The sequence below is a fragment of the Dipteris shenzhenensis genome, chromosome 1 (assembly GCF_047967505.1).
Source record: "Dipteris shenzhenensis isolate YYH24624 ecotype China chromosome 1, Dip_SZ_1.0, whole genome shotgun sequence".
Classification (NCBI taxonomy): Eukaryota; Viridiplantae; Streptophyta; class Polypodiopsida; order Gleicheniales; family Dipteridaceae; genus Dipteris; species Dipteris shenzhenensis.
The window spans coordinates 22,334,012-22,357,396 of record NC_141596.1 but is presented as its reverse complement, the minus strand read 5'-3'; the positions used below and the strand labels follow the sequence as shown (position 1 = coordinate 22,357,396).

At 44.4% G+C, this 23,385-nt stretch overlaps 2 protein-coding genes across 2 annotated transcripts in view; one reads left to right on the top strand and one right to left on the bottom strand.

Annotated features, from left to right (window-relative positions):
* The first annotated feature begins 2,211 nt into the window (after positions 1-2,211).
* Positions 2,212-4,108, top strand: LOC147905543 (chlorophyll a-b binding protein 7, chloroplastic-like). Its single transcript, XM_087380503.1, has 4 exons — positions 2,212-2,508; positions 2,943-2,980; positions 3,125-3,639; positions 3,748-4,108. The coding sequence occupies exons 1-4, from the start codon at positions 2,285-2,287 to the stop codon at positions 3,763-3,765; spliced, it is 795 nt and encodes a 264-aa protein (XP_087236629.1). The 5' UTR covers positions 2,212-2,284; the 3' UTR covers positions 3,766-4,108.
* Positions 4,109-11,937: 7,829 nt separating this feature from the next.
* LOC147905542 (uncharacterized) overlaps positions 11,938-23,385 on the bottom strand; it is a 34,142-nt gene continuing 22,694 nt past the window's right edge. Inside the window, exons 7-8 of the mRNA XM_087380492.1 lie at positions 12,513-12,660; positions 11,938-12,379 (exon numbers count right to left, since the gene is read on the bottom strand). Of these exons, the coding sequence (XP_087236618.1) occupies positions 12,369-12,379; positions 12,513-12,660 (159 nt within the window). The 3' untranslated portion in view covers positions 11,938-12,368. The remainder of the gene's footprint in view (positions 12,380-12,512; positions 12,661-23,385) is intronic.

Here is a 23,385-nt window from a genome sequence, read left to right as displayed (position 1 = left end):
AAGCATGCATGATCACTACGAGTGCAGTAAAAATTACCAGTCACCGCATGCTTAGAGAGTACTATAGTGCCTGGTAATGAGTGATTAGAGGTGATTAGGCTTCATGATTTACTTTTGTGGGAATTATTGCTCGGTGGTGGTGGCTCTCATCAGCCACATATGTCATGGCTAAGATTCCACCAGGCTGGCTAAGATTCCATCAGGCTGGCAGTTAATTACCAGCCATTGGAGTGGCCTGCTCACCCACCACCGAGTGTCTACTTCATGTAGTATGAGCCCTGCGGTGACTTGCAATCAACATGGATGGAACCTCCGAGCTCCAACCACCACAGTGGCTCAAACTTTATAATATATAAGATCTGTGGCATTTGGCATTTTACTACATTGATCTCATCTGCCCCTGCTCTGCTACTTTGTTCCACATGCTCTACTACTTTGTTCCACACCCCTCCTCTAACTCTTTTCTGCCCTTGCTCTACTTTGCTCCACGGTCCCTCCTCCAACCCTCGTCACTCATCCTGCCCCCCTGCTTATCTATTGCTCACCCACTCATCTTCACCATGCCTACTACCACCCCCCCTCGATGCACTATGATCCCAATGTCATCTGCCTTCTCATATAAGGTGATTGCAATGCACTCACCTAGAGTAGAAATGCTGGCACTAGTGGAGACCCTTCGTTCCCACAGTCGATTCCCCCTATATCTACATGTCACCACCTTAGATGACATGCTCACCTCTGGCCTCTTTATGATTGTGATGTATGGGTTCCCCGTAGCACCTTGGAAAAAAATTAACAGGATTACAATAACAAAAGGTTTTTTTTAATTCAAATTTAGAAAAAAATCCATTAATTCATAAGTAAAGAGGAGTGGTTTTATTGGGGACAAAATTTTAGTTGAGGGGTTCTTTAAAGACTTCTTGAAGGCACGTGATGCCTAGGATTTCTTAGTAGTGCACCCCCCAAGGCAAAAGGTTGCATGATGATAGGTGGTCAAGGCCAGAGACTGCGCTACGGCGGCGATATTCAGAATGATAGATTGCATCTCATTATTATGCCAAGAACCAGCGTGATAGTCTCTCCAAGCCAACCTTGAATTTTAATCTGCATGGGTGCGGTGCCCAGTGATAGGTGGCAAAGCTACGGCAAAAGGCTGTGCAATGATATGTGGTCAGGCCAGAGGCTGTGCTGTGTAAAGTAGTGCGAAGATGCACGATGTAGTGCAGAGCTACTGTGTGTCGAGCTCTGCAGTGGTGATTTATCATGGGCCTTCTATCTTTACTTATTTTGAAGAACTTAGGTGTCACTCAATGACTGTGCCACATGGCATGCATATAGCTCCTCTCTTCTCCTTACTATTCCCTACCATGTGGCAATGTTCTCTAGTCAGCTTCCGCAATCTTGGCCAGCCACCTTCCCACAGTCATGCACAACTAAGATGCAAGATGATTTGCGTGGACTCCCTGCACAACGTTGCCTCCCTCACAAATAGTACTCACTAAGGATTTGCTGGCAAGGAAGAGTTATCTTCTCCTAGTCGTCGAATTATGACGAGGGGTGTACCGTAAGGAAAAGCTCCTCATTGTGCCTCCTAGATAGTTTCAGCATTGGATTGACTGCTTCAAAAGGACTTCCTGTTGTGCTCTACGATAGGGAGCTTTACAATGCTTTGAGCTTGGAAGATACACGCTTTGTAGTCTGCCTCTTAGAATTCCAATCAGGGTAAGAGATTCATCGAGTGCGTCACTGCAAGCATGTTTCTCACAAGAGTTTGTTAGATTACTGGTAGATTATGGTAGCTAACCTAGGATCCATGCCTTACGATCCTAGGAATGTAGGTCTCTCACCCGTCGTAGACGGGTCATGCTACTAGTCCTTCTAACAACCAAATGGTCATCAAGGAGCTCATGGATCTCCTACGTGCTCAAGAGTATCAGTAGTCTATGGAGGTTGCGATGCCTCGGTTCTAATGACCACATTAGGAGGAGGCAAGAGGGACCTCCAAAGACTTATACTATGAAGAGAGACCTTTCGGATGACCAATTGCTTGTGAAAGAATGGGGAGGGAGGAGGAGGAGGAGGAAGGGGATGAGGGAGGGAGGGCCAATGGGGGAGGAGGAGGCGATATCCGAATATCGCTAGTTATCCAAAAAGACTAGAAACAAATAAAAAAGGCAAATCAATTAGTTTTTGAAATTTTGCAAACGAGTTTCTAATGTAAGCTTTTGCTTTGTTTGTCATCGTTGCAGGTTGCTTGTTGTGAGCTCCATCGCCATAGCCAGCTATGGCGTCTGCTGCATTGTGTGCCTCCTCCAACCTCACTTCCTCCATCTCCGCAGCTTCTAAATCTTCCTCCCCTTTCCTTTCCGGCCGATCCCTCCGTTCCTCCTCCTTCTCCGCCACCTTTCCTTCCTCCAAACGATCGCTCCTCCCCGTCTCCTCCGCCGCCGCTACCGATAGACCCCTCTGGTTCCCTGGTAGCACCCCTCCCGCTTGGCTCGACGGAAGGTATCCATTCTCCAACCGTCAGGATTAAAACTAGGCCGCTGCTTCTTGACAACGCGCGCCTCTGTAGTTTTCATTTATCGTGCGAGCTCGTCTCGTCGGGCGGCTGCGGCTGCGGCTGATCCCGCATATTGTGTATCGTTTTGAGGATGATTTCTTTAAGCGTTTATCTCTGTAACCATTTGGCTGGTGAATGTTGGGGCTTCCTTTGATCTTTCTACCCACTTAGAGCGTTGTTACTTCTGCAATTGGATATTATATGTGAGGGAAGAAACGCCATGTACTTTCTATCCTTCCGTGACGAATTCCTTCCTGCTCGCTCTTTCCAAATGGTGTGTGCGCTTTTGGCTAGCTCGTTGTATCCGTTGCTACGTAATTTATATCCATAGCTCCTCTCTGCTTTTTCCGTTGACACTTGCCTTGAATGTGCTTTTCAGCCTTCCTGGTGACTTCGGTTTCGACCCCCTTGGACTCGGTTCGCCTCTCAACTAATTTCTTTCTGCCCCGTTGTTATCTTCCTCTTTCGAATCTTATTGGACTCAGCTCTTCGGAATGTTTAATACTTGCTTGTTCGGGGTGATTGAGAACTTTGGAATGCTTGGAACTTTACCTTGTTCAGGCTCCGAACCCGAATTGCTCAAATGGTTCGTTCAAGCTGAGATCGTCCATTGCCGATGGGCGATGCTTGGAGCGGCCGGCATCTTCATCCCCGAAGCTCTTACCAAAGCTGGAATTCTCAACACCCCATCCTGGTTCACTGCTGGCGAGGCTGAATACTTTGCCGATCCCACTACTCTGTTCGTCGTCGAAATGATCTTCCTTGGATGGGCTGAAGGAAGAAGATGGGCCGACATTATTACTCCTGGGTCTGTGAACACCGACCCAGTTTTTCCTAACAACAAGCTAACAGGAACAGACGTGGGCTATCCTGGAGGCCTCTGGTTTGATCCTCTTGGCTGGGGCTCGGGTTCTCCTGAGAAGATCAAAGAGTTAAGAACCAAAGAGATCAAGAACGGGAGACTGGCCATGTTGGCGGTCATGGGAGCTTGGTTCCAAGCTATTTACACTGGCACTGGTCCCATCGACAACCTTCTCGCTCACCTCTCAGATCCCGGACATGCTACCGTCTTCTCGGTGAGTGATTGCGCTGTCACACGGAATAAACTTTGTGCACTTGCTGTGTAGAATGAAAGCTTTCAGGACCCTATTGATTCTTATACTCGTTTTCTTTTGTTGTTGCAGGCTTTTTCATCCAAATGAGCCGCATACATGCTCCAGTCAGTGCTACATTCTTGTGAATACATAAAATGGTCGCATTGCATTTCTTCATAGGCTTTTGGTTTTAGTCAGTCTTGCTTGAGTCCATCAACCATGAATCAAGATTGGGCATTCGTCATCCAGGCGTTCGATACGGTCCTGTAGCATCTCCTTGCTGGATTGGAGACTCTTATCTGTACTCTCTGCTCCTGATGTACTATACTTTGGTTGATTGGTTCTTAAGTAGGTGGAAGAGCTCTCATTCTCACAGTAATCTGGTCGAGTCGTGCTCTTCAATCTTATTTTCTCCGGGCAATTACTCACATTTTAACTTATACAGCAACATTCTCTCTGAGACGGGGATTAACATCTCTGAGACGGGGATTAACATGAGGACTGAATGCAACCAAAAGTAACGTCTCGTCCCACGGGCCACTCGCCACAGAGTTTCTCTTGGATAATAACTGACGAGGACCTCTATCAGCGAGATGCGGGGGGCCTAGTCTAACTCCAAAATTGATCCGATAGATGTCCTGAGAAAACCCTGGATTGTCATGTATCTTTGTGCTGGGGTAGACACCTTTAAGCCACGGTTGTCTCTAGCTGAATGTCCTCGTGTTATCCAAAAGCTACTTGAGAATTCGTCCCCTTTCTTGTATGAAACTTCTCTCGCTCTCTGCTAAGCTCTATATTTGCTATGATTCTCACTCTAGCCTCAGGTACGGTCTCATGTACGTTTGGCAGACGTTATCATTTGCAGATTTCGAGTCTCGACTAAGCCGCGGGGAGATACTCGGAGAATTTTTTCATCCTGTTGTGATCCTTTCATCTCTGTACTCGTTTCCAGATGATAACCAAGAGACATGGTCCCGAAACGTTGTCATATGCAGCTTCATGCTTTCAATACACCCGATTCCAATTAGCTTAGAGCACCTCCCCGCCCCAACGCTGGTGCTAGGGAGGGCTGCTCTCTCAGCGTCCCTAACTTTTGAGAAAGCGCGTACACACGAGAGCATCCCTAACTTTTGAGAAAACTCGTCCCCGTCTGTAGATGCATTATCTTCAACCTCCATCGCTGCACCTGCTGCACAGCGTAGAAACGGGTCTATCTAGTTTCTTTCATTCATTCAATGCAGCCTTCCACGAGTTCAAGTCTAGCAGCCCATGCTAGGCTGGAGATGCGGATTTTGGGAATGTTCGCTTGGATTTTGGAAATGCGGATGCTCACTCCAGCAGGCTCATGTCACATGGGGTCTTGGAAACAAGTTACTCGGATAGTCCTGCTAGCTCACGCAGGGAGCTCCTATTACTGAGTCAAAGAGCAGGGGTAGGTTAGCATGGCAGTGTCATCTACTTTTTAATCAGCACTGGCGAGGTGTGTTGTATATTCAAGTGAACCCTTCATTAGTTTTTGGCTTGCACGTAGGAAAGGTCGGTTGTTTTGGTGGAGATGATAAAAAATGCTCTTTTTGGCGTTGCAGTTTTGTCCTCATCCAATTGGTGCTTTCTATTTTTGTCCCCATTTTTTTTCCCCTTTCTCTCTCTCTCTTCTTTTTCTTCTTCTTCTTCTTATAGGGCAACTACTTTTTTCTCCCCCTTCTCTCTCTTCCTCTTCTTCTTCTTCTTCTTCTTCCAAGGGCGCTATTTTTTTCTCCCCCTTCTCTCTCTCTCTTCTTCTTCTTCTTCTTATTCTTCTCTCTCTCGGCTTTCAAGGCAAGCCTTTTGAATGTATTCAGCTTGTTTTTCTTTTTTCACCAACGCCAATCTCAAAAACTGCCCACACACTTTCTTTGTTTGGAAGAATGTATATTTTGTATTTAAAAGCATGTCAAATGAAATATTTGCTTGCGATTATAATCTCCCTCATCATGGTGTGTAGAGTCTCTCAAGAAGATGCTTAAGACCTTTCTCCTTTAGTGCTAGCCTTTGTCACAACTAAGTTTGCCCTTCACCTCCCGAGTATTTATTGAAACTCAACACAAAGACCTTTGTATAAATGGATGCCAAGTATGTACGGATTTGTATGTGAGAGCATATGTTTATACTACGATGTACACCAGTAGCTCGGCATTGATGATGTTCGTAGGGAAGTTAGAGTAGCTAGTACCTATTATACATGATGGAGTTTATTGTTTTCAACCTCATGAGTGACTATCATGAGATTGAAGCTGCACTATCATAAGAATATCATGTGTTGTTTAGTCTTTCTTATTGATGCCAACCTGGCCTTTGAGGGCAAGGAAAGTGATGTAAGATACAGGCGAGTTTTTGCTAAGTTTGTTTACATATGTAAGAGGAATCTTTCATGAACATGTTTAAGATCTTATTGATGCCAACCCAATCTTTGAAGGCAAGGAAAGTGATGTAACCAACCCAATCTTTGAAGGCAATCTCTAGCTAAAGTGGCTCAACATAATTAGTTTAGCCTTAGTTTTTTGGTGGTTATCAACTCTTCTGCTTTTTTTTCTTTGTAGAGCTTTTTTAAAGAGAGATCTCCCATTTTTTATTGTAAGGCTCTCAAAGATGGTGTTGATTAGAGAATATATATCTAGCTTATGGATAGTGGTAGTTTAGGCTATTGGAATGAGTATTACGTTCAGGTTTGTCTTTTTGTGGAGACTGTAAATGACATCGTCACTTCACGTAAATTAAGTGTTTGGCCTTATACATAAGGGGTGGTGAATTATTTTGTCATTTAGCTTGCATGACACCACCTTTATTAAAAGCATGTGATACTATTTAAATGAGATGTTTTGGTCACGGTCTTCACTCATATTTAATGGTCCATTCACCTTCACTTGCATTTTCTCTCTTTCCTTTTTACACCTGTCGGTTCCCCTTACGAGTTATTGGAAAAGTTTATTGTAATATTAGTTCGAGCCTCTTTTACATTTTTTCAAAAAAGGGGACTTAGTGATTGTGTGTGGAAAGCAAGGCCATAGTGGTGACTTTGTCATAGATAATTCTCAAAGAACACTATAATCAACAAATCTACAAACATCCAAAACTTCACAAGCTCTTTGAAATCATGCTCCTCATACCTCAACCTCCACAAAAGCTACTTGGATAGTTCCCATAAGTTCACATGCTCTTCAAGATTTAAAATCTTGTCATTTCCACTATCTTGCTTTGTTTCAAAGGATATCTTACCTCAACATTCATGAAATCTTCTTGGGTAGATTCCAAAACTTCACTAGATCTTTGAAATCATGCCCCCTTAAAGACCAATGTTGAGAGATGGGCAAAAAAAAAGATTGATTTTCATATATAAGCAATTGTAGTACCTGAAAATCAATCTTCTTTCATCCTTTCTCAAAGAATCTCGTCCAGTAGCTCCTTTTAAGCTCAAAACACCTTACATTATTCATGATTCATCCATAACATTGAGTTCCTCAAGTTTTTGCATGAAAATGGTTTAAGATCGCAAGAGAATCCTAGATGAGAGAAGAAGTGACAAGATTTGAAAGAGAAGCTCCCAAGATAGAGCAAGAAGTAAGCAAAAGAAAGCCAGAGATTTGAAAATAGGGTTGGAGCTCAGAAATGAGGGAGGGAAGAGAAATGAGAGAGAATGAGAGGTGTGTCGTAGTTGGATGGAAGGATTTAATTTGAGTACAAATGGTGCAAGTTTGGTTAAGAAACTAGGTTTTTCAATTTGTTTACAGTTCAAAAAAGTGATGGGAAAGTTGAGGTAGCAAGTGGAAATCTACATCAATCTTTGGTCCATTGAATAAAGAAATAGGAAAAATAGACAATTTTCAATGTTCTATTGCCATCCACTAGCCAATATTTTACTCAGTTTTATTCACCTCATCCTTTCATGTCACCAGCCCAAGGGCTCTCTTATAGGGCCCTTTTTGAATCCAATTTTTTTGTAATGGAAGATGCAATACTTCATGTAAATAGTACTGCCCGACTAGTTTATCATGGAGAGGGCTTTTCACCCTTTGCCAAGTTTGGGTTGGCCTTTAACTTGTGCTTGCATGATTACAATTCATCTCTTAATTTCATCATGAATACGTATGAAGGTATTTCAATGTGGCTCCAGTATCAGGAGCCTCATCTGCATCATCTGTATTTGCCATCTCATCCTGAGACGTATCCAAAGAACCTAGGGCATCAAACAATTCCTCGTCATCTAAGAGGTCAATGATCATGCTGAGCTTGGCAGTACCACTGTTGCGCATCTTGCACACATTCCTGTGCTCAGGAGTCCATTTCTCGCATGGACTCACCACATTTAAAACATAAGTTGGCCTTCTTTCTACTGTCCATTATTGCCCGTGTATGTTTTTTTACCTCAGCCTGCTCATTTCCAACTGTAGGCTTGCCTCCATGCTTGGCATCAGGATACCTGTGAGGCCTGGCATACGGTATCTTACTACCCGAGACAATAGGAAAGCAAGGAAATGGTGCTACTGCAAATTTCTTGTCAGTCCACTTAGCAAACTTAGGCTTCGACTCTGCGTCATACCCCGTAGAATGCGAGCTGCCCATGGCATTTATGTGCTTGCCAGCATATTTGGGCTCAAATACTTCTGCAAGCTGAGCTACCCTCTCAATTGTTTAAGGGTTGTGTGCCTTCACATCTGCAGCGAAAGAAGAATTTAACCCATGGATGAAATGCAATAGCTATCCCTTTTCAGAGACGTCCTACAGAAACAAGGGAAGCCTCCAAAAGCGCTGCAAGTACTCTTGGACTGTACCGGTCTGTGATAAGGCATAAATTTCAACCAAGTATTGATCCAATACAAGTGGAGATACAAATGTAGTGACCATTAATTCTTTGAAACCCCTCCAAGTGGTTGGTCTCTGAGGCGAATCCCTCATGTATCGCCACCATGTGTCCCTACAAATGCATACCTGTAAAAATGATGCGCTCCTCTCAAACTTGTGGTAGAAGCAAAAATAGTCTTTCAGCTTCGTGAGCCACTCCTCCAACTCTTTGGGAGTGTGAGTGTCCCCTTTAAACTTATGCACTGTGAGTTTGTCCTTGATATCCTTGGATGCATAATTCTTGTGTGTAACCTCCAAAAGTGCGGCCATCATCACGCTTGAGATTCAAATAATCAGAGAAGGGCATCTCAAGTTTGATGACCTCACGCAAGGCTCTGTATGAACGCAAAGAATCTGCCAACATGTCATCAAAAGTGGCTTGCTACCCACCACCAACCCCCCGCTACGTAGAAGCCGCTGCCATCTGATATAGTGGCTGCGTCTGCCTATATGTGCTCGCTGACATAGCGATAAGTGCATGAACCCCTGGCTGCTTTGCCAAATACATCTCTCCGAAATAAAGGCATACCAAAGGACTAAGAAGAGCACTGACCTCTCTCCCAAGGGTGTGGGCTGCCATATAAACCGAAGCCAACTCCAAGCATACTCGGTGTGGTGAAAGGAGCACTAGCCGGATGCACACCAACGGGTCAGCCCAAAAGAGACGGCTCAGCCTGCATAGATGCAAAAAGCTGAGAGCCAAAAGATGGCCTGACATCCTGCAAGAAGGTGCTCTGTGGCACAGAAAATGCATCATCTATGTCCAGATAATCCCCAGGCTGGGATACATGCAATGGTCCAAAAGACTAATGCTTGTAGGCACGACAGGGATCTGCCATAAAACCCCTGCATGGAGCAAACAAAACATCTTAACTGACTGAATGGTCCCTGTGCTGGGGTGCGGGCTGCTTACCCTTATCCTGCATAACAATGGCAGATGTGATCTGCTGCCCCATCTAGACAAGAGCCGTATCCTGCATAGCCATGGCTGTGGTAAGCTGTTGGCTAAACTCCTGTCCTATCTGACGAAAAGCACCTTGGAGCATAGAGGAAAGAGCCCTGCCTGCACTTCTCGAGATGCAAGAGAGGTTGAGTGGAAGAACCTCTGCACCACCAATGGATGCAACCACTGTGGCAAGCTTGCTCATACTGAGCAACCTCGTCAGTGTCATGCGATATATCACGAGGGACACGCTTCGATGCCATTGTGACTGGCCCTAAAGAGAGGAGCTCGAATGTAGGCAAGGACAAATGGATAACAAAACCCTACTATAACGAGCCCTAAGATAGTGTGTGGAAAACACGAAAATGTCAATGGAGAAGCTCAGAGGAAAGGTCGTCGAAGAAGCTTCCAAACGGAGCCAAAATGGCTCCAAACAGGGTCTGAAAGGCCCCTAAAAAGAGGTTGAAAGTGAACTATTTACCCTCTTCTTCTTCTTCTTCTTCTTCTTCTTCTTTTGAGGAAGGGGATCCCTAAGTCACCTAAGACAATTAGGACTCCTAACCTATGACTCGTAAGATAGTTAGGACATTGACCTAAGGTAACCTAACTAGACCATTTAACCCTAGTTAGCAATAACCTAGCCAACTAATTAAACCTAAACCCAACCAAACTAACTAAACCTAAACAAAGTAACTCAACCCACTAAACTAGCTAGACCTAGCCAAACCTAACCCAACCCTTATTAGTCTAACCTAGGTAGCAAACCTTATAAACTAAGGTTTGCATGGAAAGAAAAAAGAGAAGCGACGACGGCGTCAAGTAGGGCGACGCACGAGCACAATCGAGCGATGACGTGGAATAGAACGACGTCTCAACGATTTGACGAATGAGCTCTTGGTCTCATTGATGGCGCACATTGAGATGCACACGGCTCTAGCACACAAGGTCTACACGTCGCATGGGTCTGAGTGATGCCTTCAACCCTTGGAATTTGATGCCTTGAACCCTTGGAATTTGGTGCCACAACCCTCAGGATTTACCAATTGAAAGGTTAACAGATTTGACAATGGCCCATACGTGCTTGCAACCAAAAACTTCTCACGTGCTTGGAGTTGGGATTTGTTGCAACCAACAATTGCTCACGTTCTACCATCACTCACGTGCATCGTACGGTAGGATTTGGCGTTGATAGGAGTGTTGACAAATTTACGTTGGCTGGGCAAGATTTGGCGTTGACAGCTTGATGTTGAAGCTAGTTCCAAAAAGGGCCCTAGGAAGGTGCTCTGATACCAATATAGAGAAGGGGGTAGGGACAGATTTGGAAAAAGGGGGATAGAGGAGCAGAAGGGGGAGAGAGAGAGGGGAAGAGGGAGAGGAAGGATAGGAGAGAGAGAATCAGGTAGGAAAGAGAGGAAGAGATTGAGAGGGAGTAGGGAAGAGAGAGAGAGAGAGAGAGAGAGAGAATGAGTGAGCATAGGCAAGGAGGAGGAAGGGAGAGTAGATAGGATTAGATGTCACATCAAAAAGTACATAGTAGGGAGTGGATGGAGACTTATATAGTCCCTCCACATATTCCACCTAAAGGGCCTCTAACTTGGCCTCTTTTTCCCCTTCATTACAACCAGGCTGTCTTTTGAGTCCCAACTCTCATTCAAAGATGCCTTCATGATGATGAGGATAAAGACAAAGACTATATAATTATATGCCTAACAAGAAAGTACCACAAGTCGAATGGGACAAGAATGACATATGCAATATTAGTCAAAATGGCACACAAGCATAAGTCACTTCAAGAAGATTTAAGATCCTCAGACACATAAGCTGAATGGTAAAAAGATTTGGATATTTGAGGAGCTCACTCCGATCCATATCAAACAAAGAATTAGTGAGCTCACGAAAGTAAAGGAAGCACCCAAAGCAGGCAAATGGACTTACACAAAAACCCAAAGACTCTCAGTCTTGAACTGATGTTATAAAGGCCATATAATGATAGTACTAGAATATAGTTGTGCCGTACAATAACTCAAGACTCCTGATTCTCTAGTTAACCAGATATAGTACGTCACTTATGGTATTGTACTTAGACCCGTGAGCTCTTCTACAGGCGTTTATAGAGATCTCTCTCTCTCTCTCAAATCTCCAACAGAATCTCCTGTTCATGTACATAGATGTGCCCGCATGTACTTGCACCTGCTCCCACATGCATATGCACCTAAGCGCATGGACATGCTCATGCTCTCTCTCTCTCTCTCACACACACACACACACACACTCGCTCGCTCGCTCGCTCGCGCACACACAAAAAGGTCTTTGTATTAATTTTGTACCAGGGTCAAAAGATAAAAAACATGTCTGTGATCATGAAAGCTGGCACCACGCTACTCTGTGATCATTTTCTAGCCATCTGTACAATGTTTTTCGCCAATCATTGATGTGGTTGTACCTGTTTGCAGATAACTTTTGCAAACAACCCACAGGCTATGCAGAAGTTCACAGGCATTTTACTGAAACAATCAACTATTTCCAGTCAAGTCTCCCACAACCCATAATATTTCCAGCTGGGACAATCAAAAGACAAACATTCTATATCAAGGTTGGCATATTTTAATCTGTGTATGTGTAATCTAAATTTGGTACATTTCAACATGAACCCAATATTTACCCCTCATATCAGAAGATGGAATGCTGTGGTCCAGTTCTCAAGAGAACAACTACATAAATCCTGCAATGCCAATTGGCATCTCTTTGTAATTAAAGTGCAGTAAACATATTTGAGAGCAGGCTATTATATTCAGTGCTCACTCCAGCAAGCAGCCCCACCACATTTATATGCTTCTCCTGGAAAGAAATGTCTTCTCATACTTTGCACAGATTCTCTCAATAACTAGCATTATTTCCCACCTGCAGAAACCATTCTATAGAGAGCTCACCAATGTGACATTGCTTTTTCATCTTCCCTCCTTGCAATTAATTGAAAACTGAATGCCCATTCAAGGTACGAGAAAAAACAAATGAAGCAAGAACCCTTAATTACCAGGCACTCCACAATCTGGTGCATCTCGGGACATCATGTCTATTTGTGATGCAACTTTCTGAATGCCCGCGCTTCTGGTCCAATTTAGTCCAAGCTTGATCATGAGCTCTTCCAGCCGACTGGGACTAGTAAGGTATAGGTAACCAATCTGAAAGGGAACATTTTACATTCAACCATCAGAAAAAACCAAGTTGTCCTCTACCCAGCCGGAAAAAGGACTCTACATATCATGTAGAGTATATGCATTCTTAATTCTGTGAATGGTGCTTATCTCTCTCCCTCTCTCTCTTCCTGTCAGGCTAACACCTGCAAAAGTCTCAGTTAAAAACAAGGCCTCTCTGGCACTTGTCCAACAGAGAGCCACAGCTACGAGACCACAAAGGACCACACAGACTGACCGACATTAGCGCTCTCTCACAGGTTTCATGCCACTGTGGCACGCATTGCCGCCGGAGCCTCCCTCTGGCTGCCCATTCTCAGCTGCCCGGTCTGCGCAGTATCTGTGGGATGAAAGAAGAGGAGGGAATGCCCTCCTACCCTTGATCTACCGCCATCCTCATATAGAGGCTCACAGGTGTGATAGTAATATCTAACACCCAGGATTCTTTTGACTAGACTCTTTAGTCTTGTGATGAGCCGATTTCCCTTCTTAATTATAAGTCCAGGAAAGAAGGCATGCAAAGTTCTCACACACAAAAGTTATCGAGGCCTTAGCTGAGTAAATTCTCCCTCTATATGCTCAATAGGAAAACAACAAAAGGATTCAAAGCCAGATTTTGCCATTGCCGCATATGAAGGTTTCCAATCTGCAATCAAAGAATCTTTTCTATGAGCTTTCCTAGCTTCTGTAACATGCTGTTGAAAACAAACCAAAGCAGTATGACAAGTCTGACCTACATAAAGCATTCTAATACTATAAATATTGTAGATAACATAGATTACTTAGGAGGAATGAATAGGACTAAGAGGTTTAGGGCTGCAAAGATGATTACTCCTAAGACATCTTAGTTTATTGAGAATCCACAAAACCTTCCCCAAAATCATGAAATTTATTCAAATTCCATTTAGCTAGGAAATCAAATCTACCCTAATTATGCGGCTAAAATCATCAATAAAGGTAAGAACATATAATGAACCTATGAATGCCAAAGTTGGCATCTTCCCACAAATGTCAAGGTGCACTATCTCAAGCAAGACTTCAACCTTGAATGTGGCCTCCTTCTCGATGTTGATTGCTTTCCATGCTAGCCTTGCAAATGCCTTCAATGCTTTCTATTGGTAAAAGTCCATCCACCATTCTAGCATTTTGCACCTCTAACAGAGTACGGTAGTTGACATGGCCAAGCCTTTCGTCCCACAATCTTGAGCTACCTGACTTCTCTTGAACCATCAATGCACTTATCAGCATGGATTGAAAACTTCACAAGTTGAAGTTGCATGTCCGATAATACAATGGGAGCATAAATCTAAATGAATCCAAAAACATGCCCAAGCTCATCCTCTAAAAGCACAACACAGTGTGTTGTTTCAATCTCAGGATTGCCATTGTCCTTTCCTGTTACCAAAAAGGCTTTGTCACTATTGGTGTGGTGCAACCTCTCTTAGGTTTCTTTTTGTAGCAACAAGGGGCCCAAGCTCTTCCAACGTAATAGGGTTAGTCTACTCTCCCGTAGTCACGATCATCACTAATCCTTTGAAATCCCTAGGAAAGATACCTAGAAGTAACATGGCTAGCTGGCTTGAGTCCACCTTATGACCAATTGAGAGGAGAGGAGGGACCAATAGGATAGAGCAACAACGATGTCATTTCAACATTGGTTCGGCAATTTCACCCCCTCATCCCACAATGGCACAAACTCAAAACCTAAAATGCAAAAACGGATTCCTTGGAGTTCCAAACTTGATGAACATTCTTGTCACGATCTGTGACGTATTCCTTTCTCTATTTCTAGACTTATGGATGGTTTGATGAATGGACACTTGTGGAAGAGTATGCCCTTTCGACGGGACACTTCCTATGAGGCACAACCCTTCACAAGAGACATTCTATTGAAGAGACATTCCTATTGTAATGTACCCTCTCATCAAGGGTCACACCCTTCACAAGGGGTACACACCTCTTCATGCACATACACTTTCGAGTACACACCTTTTCATGTGTGACTCTTCACTCTCTATATAAGAGAGGCCCAATTGTATGGATGACACTACATCTACACTACAGACACTCAAGCAATACAATTATTCCTTGTTCTCTGCTATTTCAGTCTCCTTTCTGTTCCTTAGCACATTTCTAAATATAGTAAATCTAGGATTCTTACAGTGGTATCAGAGCAAATTTCGCTACTGCCTGTAGGAAATGCCCCCCACCTTCTAGCGCCGATCTGATACATCTTTTTCCGCTAGAAGGACATCCGTGCACATTGTGCATGGAAGAGATGGAGAGGATGAGCGTAAAAATTTTTAGCGCCAACCCTGCCTGAAGTCATCAATGGCCTCTCCATCTCCCACACATCACAAGTATGTGAATGGACACGACAAAAATCATGTCTTTTCATGTGCTTGGGCTGTCCTAAAACCAAGGGACGCACCTTTTCCACCATCGGACACACCTTTTGATGAAGAGTTTTGACTCCTCACCCAAAGGACACACCCCATCGTGGAAAAAAGGACACACCTCTTCATGTGGGGACACCCCTTTTAAAAACAGGGACACACCCCTTCATGAAAAGGTGCACCTATTCCAAGGGTCACACCCCTTCGAATAGGCACACCTTTTGGCACCAAGCACTTATAAAAGGGTACCTAAAGGGGTTAAAAAGGGAAACCGAGCCCCCAACCTTAGCTCTACCCTAGATTACCCAAGGGTCAAATAAACCCACCCTTTAAATTTTTTTTGGGCAACCACCCAACGTAGGCAGCACAAACAAAAAAAAAGGGACGTACCTTTTCAACGCCCTACAGATTTTCGTCAAACAGGTTGGTCTCGCTGCGCAACCCCTGCTTTCGCCATTTCGCTGCCAGCCCCTGCTTTCGCCATTTCGCTGCCAGCCCCTGCCCTCGCCATTTCGCTGCCAGCTCCTGCCCTCGCCATCTGCAGCCCCTACTCTTGCTAGTTTACGGCCCTGTTTCCTGCCAGCCTGCAGCGTGAGCACAGCGCCAGCCAGCCATTCTGCCGCAAATCAGCCTGCAACCAGTTTTTCGGCATTGACAGCCTTGCCTCCCCCTTTCTGTTTCGCCAGTCTTTCTTCACATCAGCAGCCTGGTGCGCCAGCCCCTATTGTCATCCAGAATTGGGTACCTGCAGCCTATTGCGCCATTGATAGCCTGCTCCCCTTGTTTCGCCACCTTTTTCCTGGCAGATCAGCAGCAGTTTCAGCTTCCTATCGCGATGAAGACAGCCTGTTAAATGCCAGGCCCAGATCTGCTCCTCGCCACCCATTGCAACATGGACCTCCGGACAGAAATCTGCAGGCCTCTTCTATGCAACAATTTGGCAGATTAAATCAATGTCAGGTGGAGTCTTTCCATTCTACTTCTAAGGATTCAATTGTCATTATCAAATTACAGCAAATGAAAGACCCTTCCTTAAACCATGGAAACCCTTGGTAATTCACCCGGCATTTCAAGGACACCTCAGGCATCATCTACTACACAATATCGTCTTCAGATTGCACAACCAGCCCATTTCAGAGCTTTTGCATCGTGGGTTTTCTGTGTCACGTGCCCTCCTAGTGATTTGGACCACATCCTATATCTTCTGCGTGAGGCACCTCAGTTACATTACTTCCTCAGCACAGTCCAGGTTGTGTTCCATGAGACACGAAGATACCCAGAACCAGATATTCCTCAAGAGTTTGCTGTCCATCTTTGGAGAGAATTTTACCCCTCACCTTCGGCATCTCCAGGGTACTCTCCACCTCCTTCAGCTCCCAAATATCCTCCTATACAGGTTGTACCTTCCCCAAGAAAGTATTTACACTCTGAAGGCACTCCTTCTCCTGGATATCCTCCACTTTCGACAGCAGCTCCTTATCCCTTCTCAGATCCGTGGACTCTGCAACCTACTCATGTACTCTCACGAGCAGTAACACCACTTTCGGCATCACCAGTGTTACCTCAGACAGGACCTCCTTTACCAGACTTCCACGGGTGGTTCCATCCTGCCTCGCCTGCCCCCTCCAACATGAGCAACCTCAGGGAGCAGCCCGAATCCTCTTCCAGGAATGGTACAAACTAGAGCGCAAGTTCGTGCTTTTCTCACGGGGACCTCCGATATGTCGCAACACTCGCGTGAAGCCTCTCCAGAGATCAAAGACTCAAGTCCAAAAAAGACCCCTGATATCAACGTACAAGCCAAAACACTACTGCAACTTCAAATTTCCCAGCTTCAGAACAGCATCTCCGACTTGGTCCAGAAAGTCCACAACTTCAAGATTCTCGCAGTACCACACCTACAGAGGATCACGTGACGCAACCAGACGACTATGCGGATTCATTCCTACCAAAGATAGAAAACACTGAACTATGTGCCCTCTATTGTTTACTTCAAGCTTCCAAAACTAAAAGACTTAACATCAAACTTTCAGAAGCCTACACTGGTCAACGCAATCGCCGAACAGTTGACCAATGGCTCGCAAAAATGCGCATGTATTTTGATACTGGTGACCTCACTGAAGGCAAAAAGATCGCCTTGGCAACCTCCCTCCTTAAGGATACAGCTTTCCTATGGTGGCAAAGACGCTTAAAGGACGGCAAAAGTGTGTTAACATGGGAACGTTTTGAACACGTGCTTCGTAAGCAGTTCATACCTGCCAATGCGGACTTCCAAGCACGATCAAAACTCTGACAGTTGGATCAAACAAGCTCCCTGTCTTCCTACATCTCTCAGTTCACCACATTGGTGCTGGAGATTGATGGTTTAACTGAGGATGATCGCCTTCATGCTTTCATCTCAGGTCTAAATCCCTCGATACGCATTAATGTCCTTAAAGCAAACATCACCACCACAGCTGGCACTATTCCTTACACAGAGCGCATTACAGATTTCCAAAACACATAGAAGCAGAGTGCTAATTGCACACGAAACTCTACTATGGCCAAAGGTGCTCGCCCTCAAGATAACACCAGGTTTCGGAAAAACTCCGGTAATCAAGGTCAGCGACAGTCTTAAGATCCCCAGAAGACTCAGAAATCATATGCTGGATTCCAACAGAATCACTCCTCTAAGGATCGCGCCTCTTCTTCTTCACAAAGTCATCACCGACATCCCCAACATAAAGGTGCAGCCACTGACAAGAAGAACAACTCCAGCACAAAAAGACTTTGTACCATCTGTACAGGCGACCATAGATGGTTCGATTGTCCCAAGCGACCAAAGCCAAATTCCAATATGGAACCTAGCACTTCCCAAACAGAAGATGCTACCCTAGCACAAGACAAGAAAGGCAAAGCTGTTCGAATGGCAAATACCATCCACCTGAGCCTTGCCAGCAACCCCGAACCTTCCCTGGCCACTCAAGTACTTTGTGTTCAAGAATCGATTCGTGGAACAACGGTCACTATCCTCATCGACAGTGGCTACTCTCATAACTTCCTAGCTAGTTCAATGGTCGACAAACTTCGGTTGACCACCAGTCCTAGTCTGATGGACTATCAGATTGAACTCGCAAATGGAACTACTTTCTTATGCAACACCAGGATCAAAAACTTGTCTTTTCGCATCCAACATTATACGGACAAGTTGAACTTCGACATCATGCCTCTTTCTCGGTACGATGTCATACTCAGACAACAGAGGCTCTACGACTATGATCCATCAATCAGTTTTCGCAGCCATACTATCCAGTTTGTCCACCAGGGAAAACTTATTGAGCTAACTGGTTCTAGGGACTCTCCTTCAACCCCAGTTGCCTTTGCCCTACAAGTAAAGAAGTGGGTTCGTAAACGTCAAGTAAAGACTTCACTTCTGTTGGTTACGGCTGTAGAGGAGACACCAACAAAGGATCCTCCTGAATACCTCAACCAACCTTTTTTCCAGCCCTACCTGGATATTTTTCCACAGGAATTGCCAAAGCAATTACCACCTCGACGACCAGTGGATCACCCAATCGAACTTATTCCCGGCAGTAATCCACCGTCGAAACCTCCTTATCGGCTTTCTTACACTCAAAATGAAGAAATCCAAAGACAGGTAACCGAACTACTCGACAAAGGTCACATTCGGCCCAGTCGCAGCCCTTTCGGATCTCCTGTACTACTTGTGGAAAAAAAGAATAAGTCAATGCGCCTCTACATTGACTACTGAGCCCTCAACAAGCTCACTATCAAAAACAAGTATCCATTGCCTCGCATCGATGACCTCTTCGATCAACTTCTACATGCAACACAATTCTCAAAGATTGATCTTCGTTCAGGTTATCATCAAATTCGCATACAAGAAGGCGATGAGTACAAGACAGCTTTTCGAAAAGTATGGACACTATGAATGTTTGGTCATGGCTTTTGATCAATGCCCGGCCACATTCATGCCACACTATGAATGTTTGGTCAATGTCCCGGCCACATTCATGACACTAATGAACGACATCTTCAGGCCTTTCCTCGATAAGTTCGTCATTGTTTACCTCGATGACATTCTCGTTTTCAACAGATCCCTACATGAGCACAAACAACATCTTCACCAAGTTTTTAAAGTTCTCCGCGCAAATTCTCTCTACATTAACATTGAGAAGAGTAACTCGAATATTTGGGACATGTTATTTCTGCTCAAGGCATCTCTGTGGATCCCAAGAAGGTCGAGGTAATCCGAAACTGACCTACTCCTAAGAATGTTCATGATGTCCGCTCTTTTCTCGGATTGGCAAACTTCTACCATACAAAGGTCTATCAATTTTTCGAAATCGCAGCTCCTATGTCCGAATTATTGAAAAGCACAACAGTTTTTTAGTGGCTTCCCAAAACACAGTATAGTTTCCAACAACTCAAGCAAGCAATCACTACCACACCAGTTATGGCTATTGCTGACCCAAACCTTCCATTTGAGGTCATGACCGACGCTTCCGACATCGCTACAGGAGCAATCTTGATGCAAGAAGGCAGAGTTATTGCTTTTGACAGCCATAAACATTCTGATATCCAAACCTGATACCCCGTTTATGATAAGGAGTTTCTTGCCGTTGTACATGCTTATCGCTCTTGGAAACATTATCTCATGGGAGCCGACTCGGTGGTCAAGACAGACCATCACTCTCTAAAGTATATCTTTACTCAGCCAGTCATGAACGCTCGAGATCTGGACGACTCCGACGCTACTTGGCAATCTGATGAAGACTTACAGTAGTACCCTGATATTTTACAGCAGTATTTTCAGAATTTACAGTGATATTTTCTACATCAGTTCATTATCTCCACCGGGGTCTTATTTTGAGTGGGAGGGGATGTCACGATCTGTGACGTATTCCTTTCTCTATTTCTAGACTTATGGATGGTTTGATGAATGGACACTTGTGGAAGGGTATGCCCTTTCGACAGGACACTTCCTATGAGGCACAACCCTTCACAAGAGACATTCTATTGAAGAGACATTCCTATTGTAATGTACCCTCTCATCAAGGGTCACACCCTTCACAAGGAGTACACACCTCTTCATGCACATACACTTTCGAGTACACACCTTTTCATGTGTGACTCTTCACTCTCTATATAAGAGAGGCCCAATTGTATGGATGACACTACATCTACACTACAGTCACTCAAGCAATACAATTATTCCTTGTTCTCTGCTATTTCAGTCTCCTTTCTGTTCCTTAGCACATTTCTAAATATAGTAAATCTAGGATTTCTTACTAACTCTGCCTTCTTACATCAAGACTGCTCCTGTAGCAATGTCGGAAGCGTCGGTCATGACCTCAAATGGAAGGTTCGGGTCAGCAATAGCCATAACTGGTGTGGTAGTGAGTGCTTGCTTGAGTTGTTGGAAACTATACTCTGTTTCGGGAAGCCACTGAAAAACTGCTATGCTTTTCAATAATTCAGACATAGGAGCTGCGATTTCGAAAAACTAATAGACCTTTGTATGGTAGAAGTTTGCCAATCCGAGAAAAGAGCGGACATCATGAACATTCGTAGGAGTAGGCCAGTTTCGGATTACCTCGATCTTCTTGGGATCCACAGAGATGCCTTGAGCTGAAATAACATGTCCCAAATATTCAAGTTGGGTCTTGAAGAACTCACTCTTCTCAATGTTGATGTAGAGAGAATTTGCGCGGAGAACTTCAAAAACTTGGTGAATATGTTGTTTGTGCTCATGTACGGATCTGCTGAAAACGAGGATGTCATCGAGGTAAACGATGACGAACTTATCCAAGAAAGGCCTGAAGATGTCGTTCATTAGTGTCATGAATGTGGCCGGGGCATTGTTTAACCCAAAAGGCATGACCAAACATTCATATATACCTTTGTAAGACTAGAATAGGTCCAATCATACAAATTTAGAATTTCTGTTGTTCTAAACATCAAAAATCTACAAAGAAAATAAAAGAGAAAATGAAAGAGAAGAAAAAAGAGGTAAACAAAAACTTTTATGAAAAGCAAAAGGAAGACATACTTAGCAAGCAAAGCAACACTTATGTCATCATCAGTGCCCAAGCATAAGCACCTATACTGGGTTTCTAAAGACCCGCGGAGTCTCTTGGGCAAACATTCATAGTGTCCATACTGTGTTCGAAAAGCTATCTTGTACTCATCGCCTTCTCGTATGCGAATTTAATGATAACTTGAACGAAGATCAATCTTTGAGAATTGCGTTGCATGTAGAAGTTGATCGAAGAGGTCATCGATGCGAGGCAATGGATACTTGTTTTTGATAGTGAGCTTGTTGAGGGCTCGATAGTCGATGCAGAGGCGCATTGACTTATTCTTTTTTTTCACAAGTAGTACAGGAGATCCGAAAGAGCTGCGACTGGGCCGAATGTGACCTTTGTCGAGTAGCTCGGTCACCTGTCTTTGGATTTCTTCATTTTGAGTGTAAGAAACCCGATAAGGAGGTTTCGACAGTGGATTACTGCCGGGAATAAGTTCGATTGGGTGATCCACTGGTCGTCGAGGTGGTAACTAGTTTGGCAATTCCTGTGGAAAAATATCCAGCTAGGGCTGGAAAAAAGATTGATTGAGGTATTCAGGAGGATCCTTTGTTGGTGTCTCCTCTACTATCGTAACCAACAGAAGTGAAGTCTTTACTTGACGTTTACAAACCCACTTCTTTACTTGTCGGGCAGAGGCAACTGGGGTTGAAGGAAAGTCCCTAGAACCAGTTAGCTCAATAAGTTTTCCCCGATGGACAAACTGGATAGTATGGCTGCGAAAACTGATTGATGGATCATAGTCGTAGAGCCACTGTTGTCCGAGTATGACATCGTACCGAGAAAGAGGCATGATGTTGAAGTTCAACTTGTCCGTATAATGTTGGATGCGAAAAGACAAGTTTTTGATCCTGGTGTAGCACAAGAAGATATTTCCATTTACGAGTTCAATCTGGTAGTCCATGAGACTAGGTCTGGTGGTCAATCGAAGTTTGTCGACCATTGAACTAGCTAGGAAGTTATGAGAGTAGCCACTGTCGATGAGGATAGTGACCGTTGTTCCACGAATCGATCCTTGAACACAAAGTACTTGAGTGGCCAGGGAAGCTTCGGGATTGCTGGCAAGACTCAGGTGGATGGTATTTGCCATTCGAACAGCTTTGCCTTTCTTGTCTTGTGCTGGGGTAACATCTTCTGTTTGGAAAGTCCTAGGTTCCATATTGGAATTTGGCTTTGGTCGCTTGGGACAATCGAACCATCTATGGTCGCCTGTACAGAGGGTACAAAGTCCTTTTGTGCTACAGTTGTTCTTCTTGTCAGTGGCCGCACCTTTATGTTGGGGATGTCGATAATGACTTTGTGAAGAAGAAGAGGCGCGATCCTTGAAGAAGTGCTTCTATTGGAATCCAGCATACGATTTCTAAGACTTCTGGGGATCTTGAGACTGTCGCTGACCTTGATTACCGAGGTTTTTTCAAAACCTGGTGTTATCTTGAGGACGAGCACCTTTGGCCATAGTAGAGTTCTGTTTGCGATTAGCACTCTGCTTGCCTGTGTTTTGGAAATCTGTAATGCGCTCTGCATAAGCAATAGCGCCAGCTGTGCTAGTGATGTTTGCTTTGAGGACATCAATGCGTAACGAGGGATTTAGACCTGAGATGAAAGCATGAAGGCGATCATCCTCAGTTAAACCATCAATCTCCAGCACCAATGTGGTGAACTGAGAGATGTAGGAAGACAGGGAGCCTGTTTGCTCCAACTGTCGGAGTTTTGATCGTGCTTGGAAGTCCGCATTGGCAGGTATGAACTGCTTACGGAGCACGTGTTCAAAACGTTCCCATGTTAACACACTTTTGCCGTCCTTTAAGTGTTTTTGCCACCATAGAAAAGCTGTATCCTTGAGGAGGGAGGCTGCCAAGGCGATCTTTTTGCCTTGAGTGAGGTCAACAGTATCAAAATACATGCGCAATTTTACGAGCCATTGATCAACTGTTCGGCGATTGCGTTGACCAGTGTAGGCTTCCGGAAGTTTGACGTCAAGTCTTTTAGTTTTGGAAGCTTGGAGTAAACAGTAGAGGGCACGTAGTTCAGTGTTTTCTACCTCAAGTGGGAATGAATCCGCATAGTCGTCTGGTTGCGCCACGTCATCCTCTGTATGTGTGGTACTGCGAGAATCTTGGAGTTGTTGGACTTTTTGGACCAAGTCGGAGATGCCGAAAGGAGGTCCTGTCTGAGGTAACACTGGTGATTCCGAAAGTGGTGTTACTGCTCGTGAGAGTACAGGAGTAGGT

What these genes read in the sequence shown, in the direction of transcription:
- LOC147905543 (XM_087380503.1), top strand. Translation starts at nt 2,285, where the DNA reads ATGGCGTCTGCTGCATTGTGTGCCTCCTCCAACCTCACTTCCTCCATC. An exon ending in CCCGCTTGGCTCGACGGAAG is followed by an intron (nt 2,509 to 2,942) that starts GTATCCATTCTC and finishes TGTGCTTTTCAG; the next exon opens with CCTTCCTGGTGACTTCGGTT. An exon ending in TTTCGACCCCCTTGGACTCG is followed by an intron (nt 2,981 to 3,124) that starts GTTCGCCTCTCA and finishes TACCTTGTTCAG; the next exon opens with GCTCCGAACCCGAATTGCTC.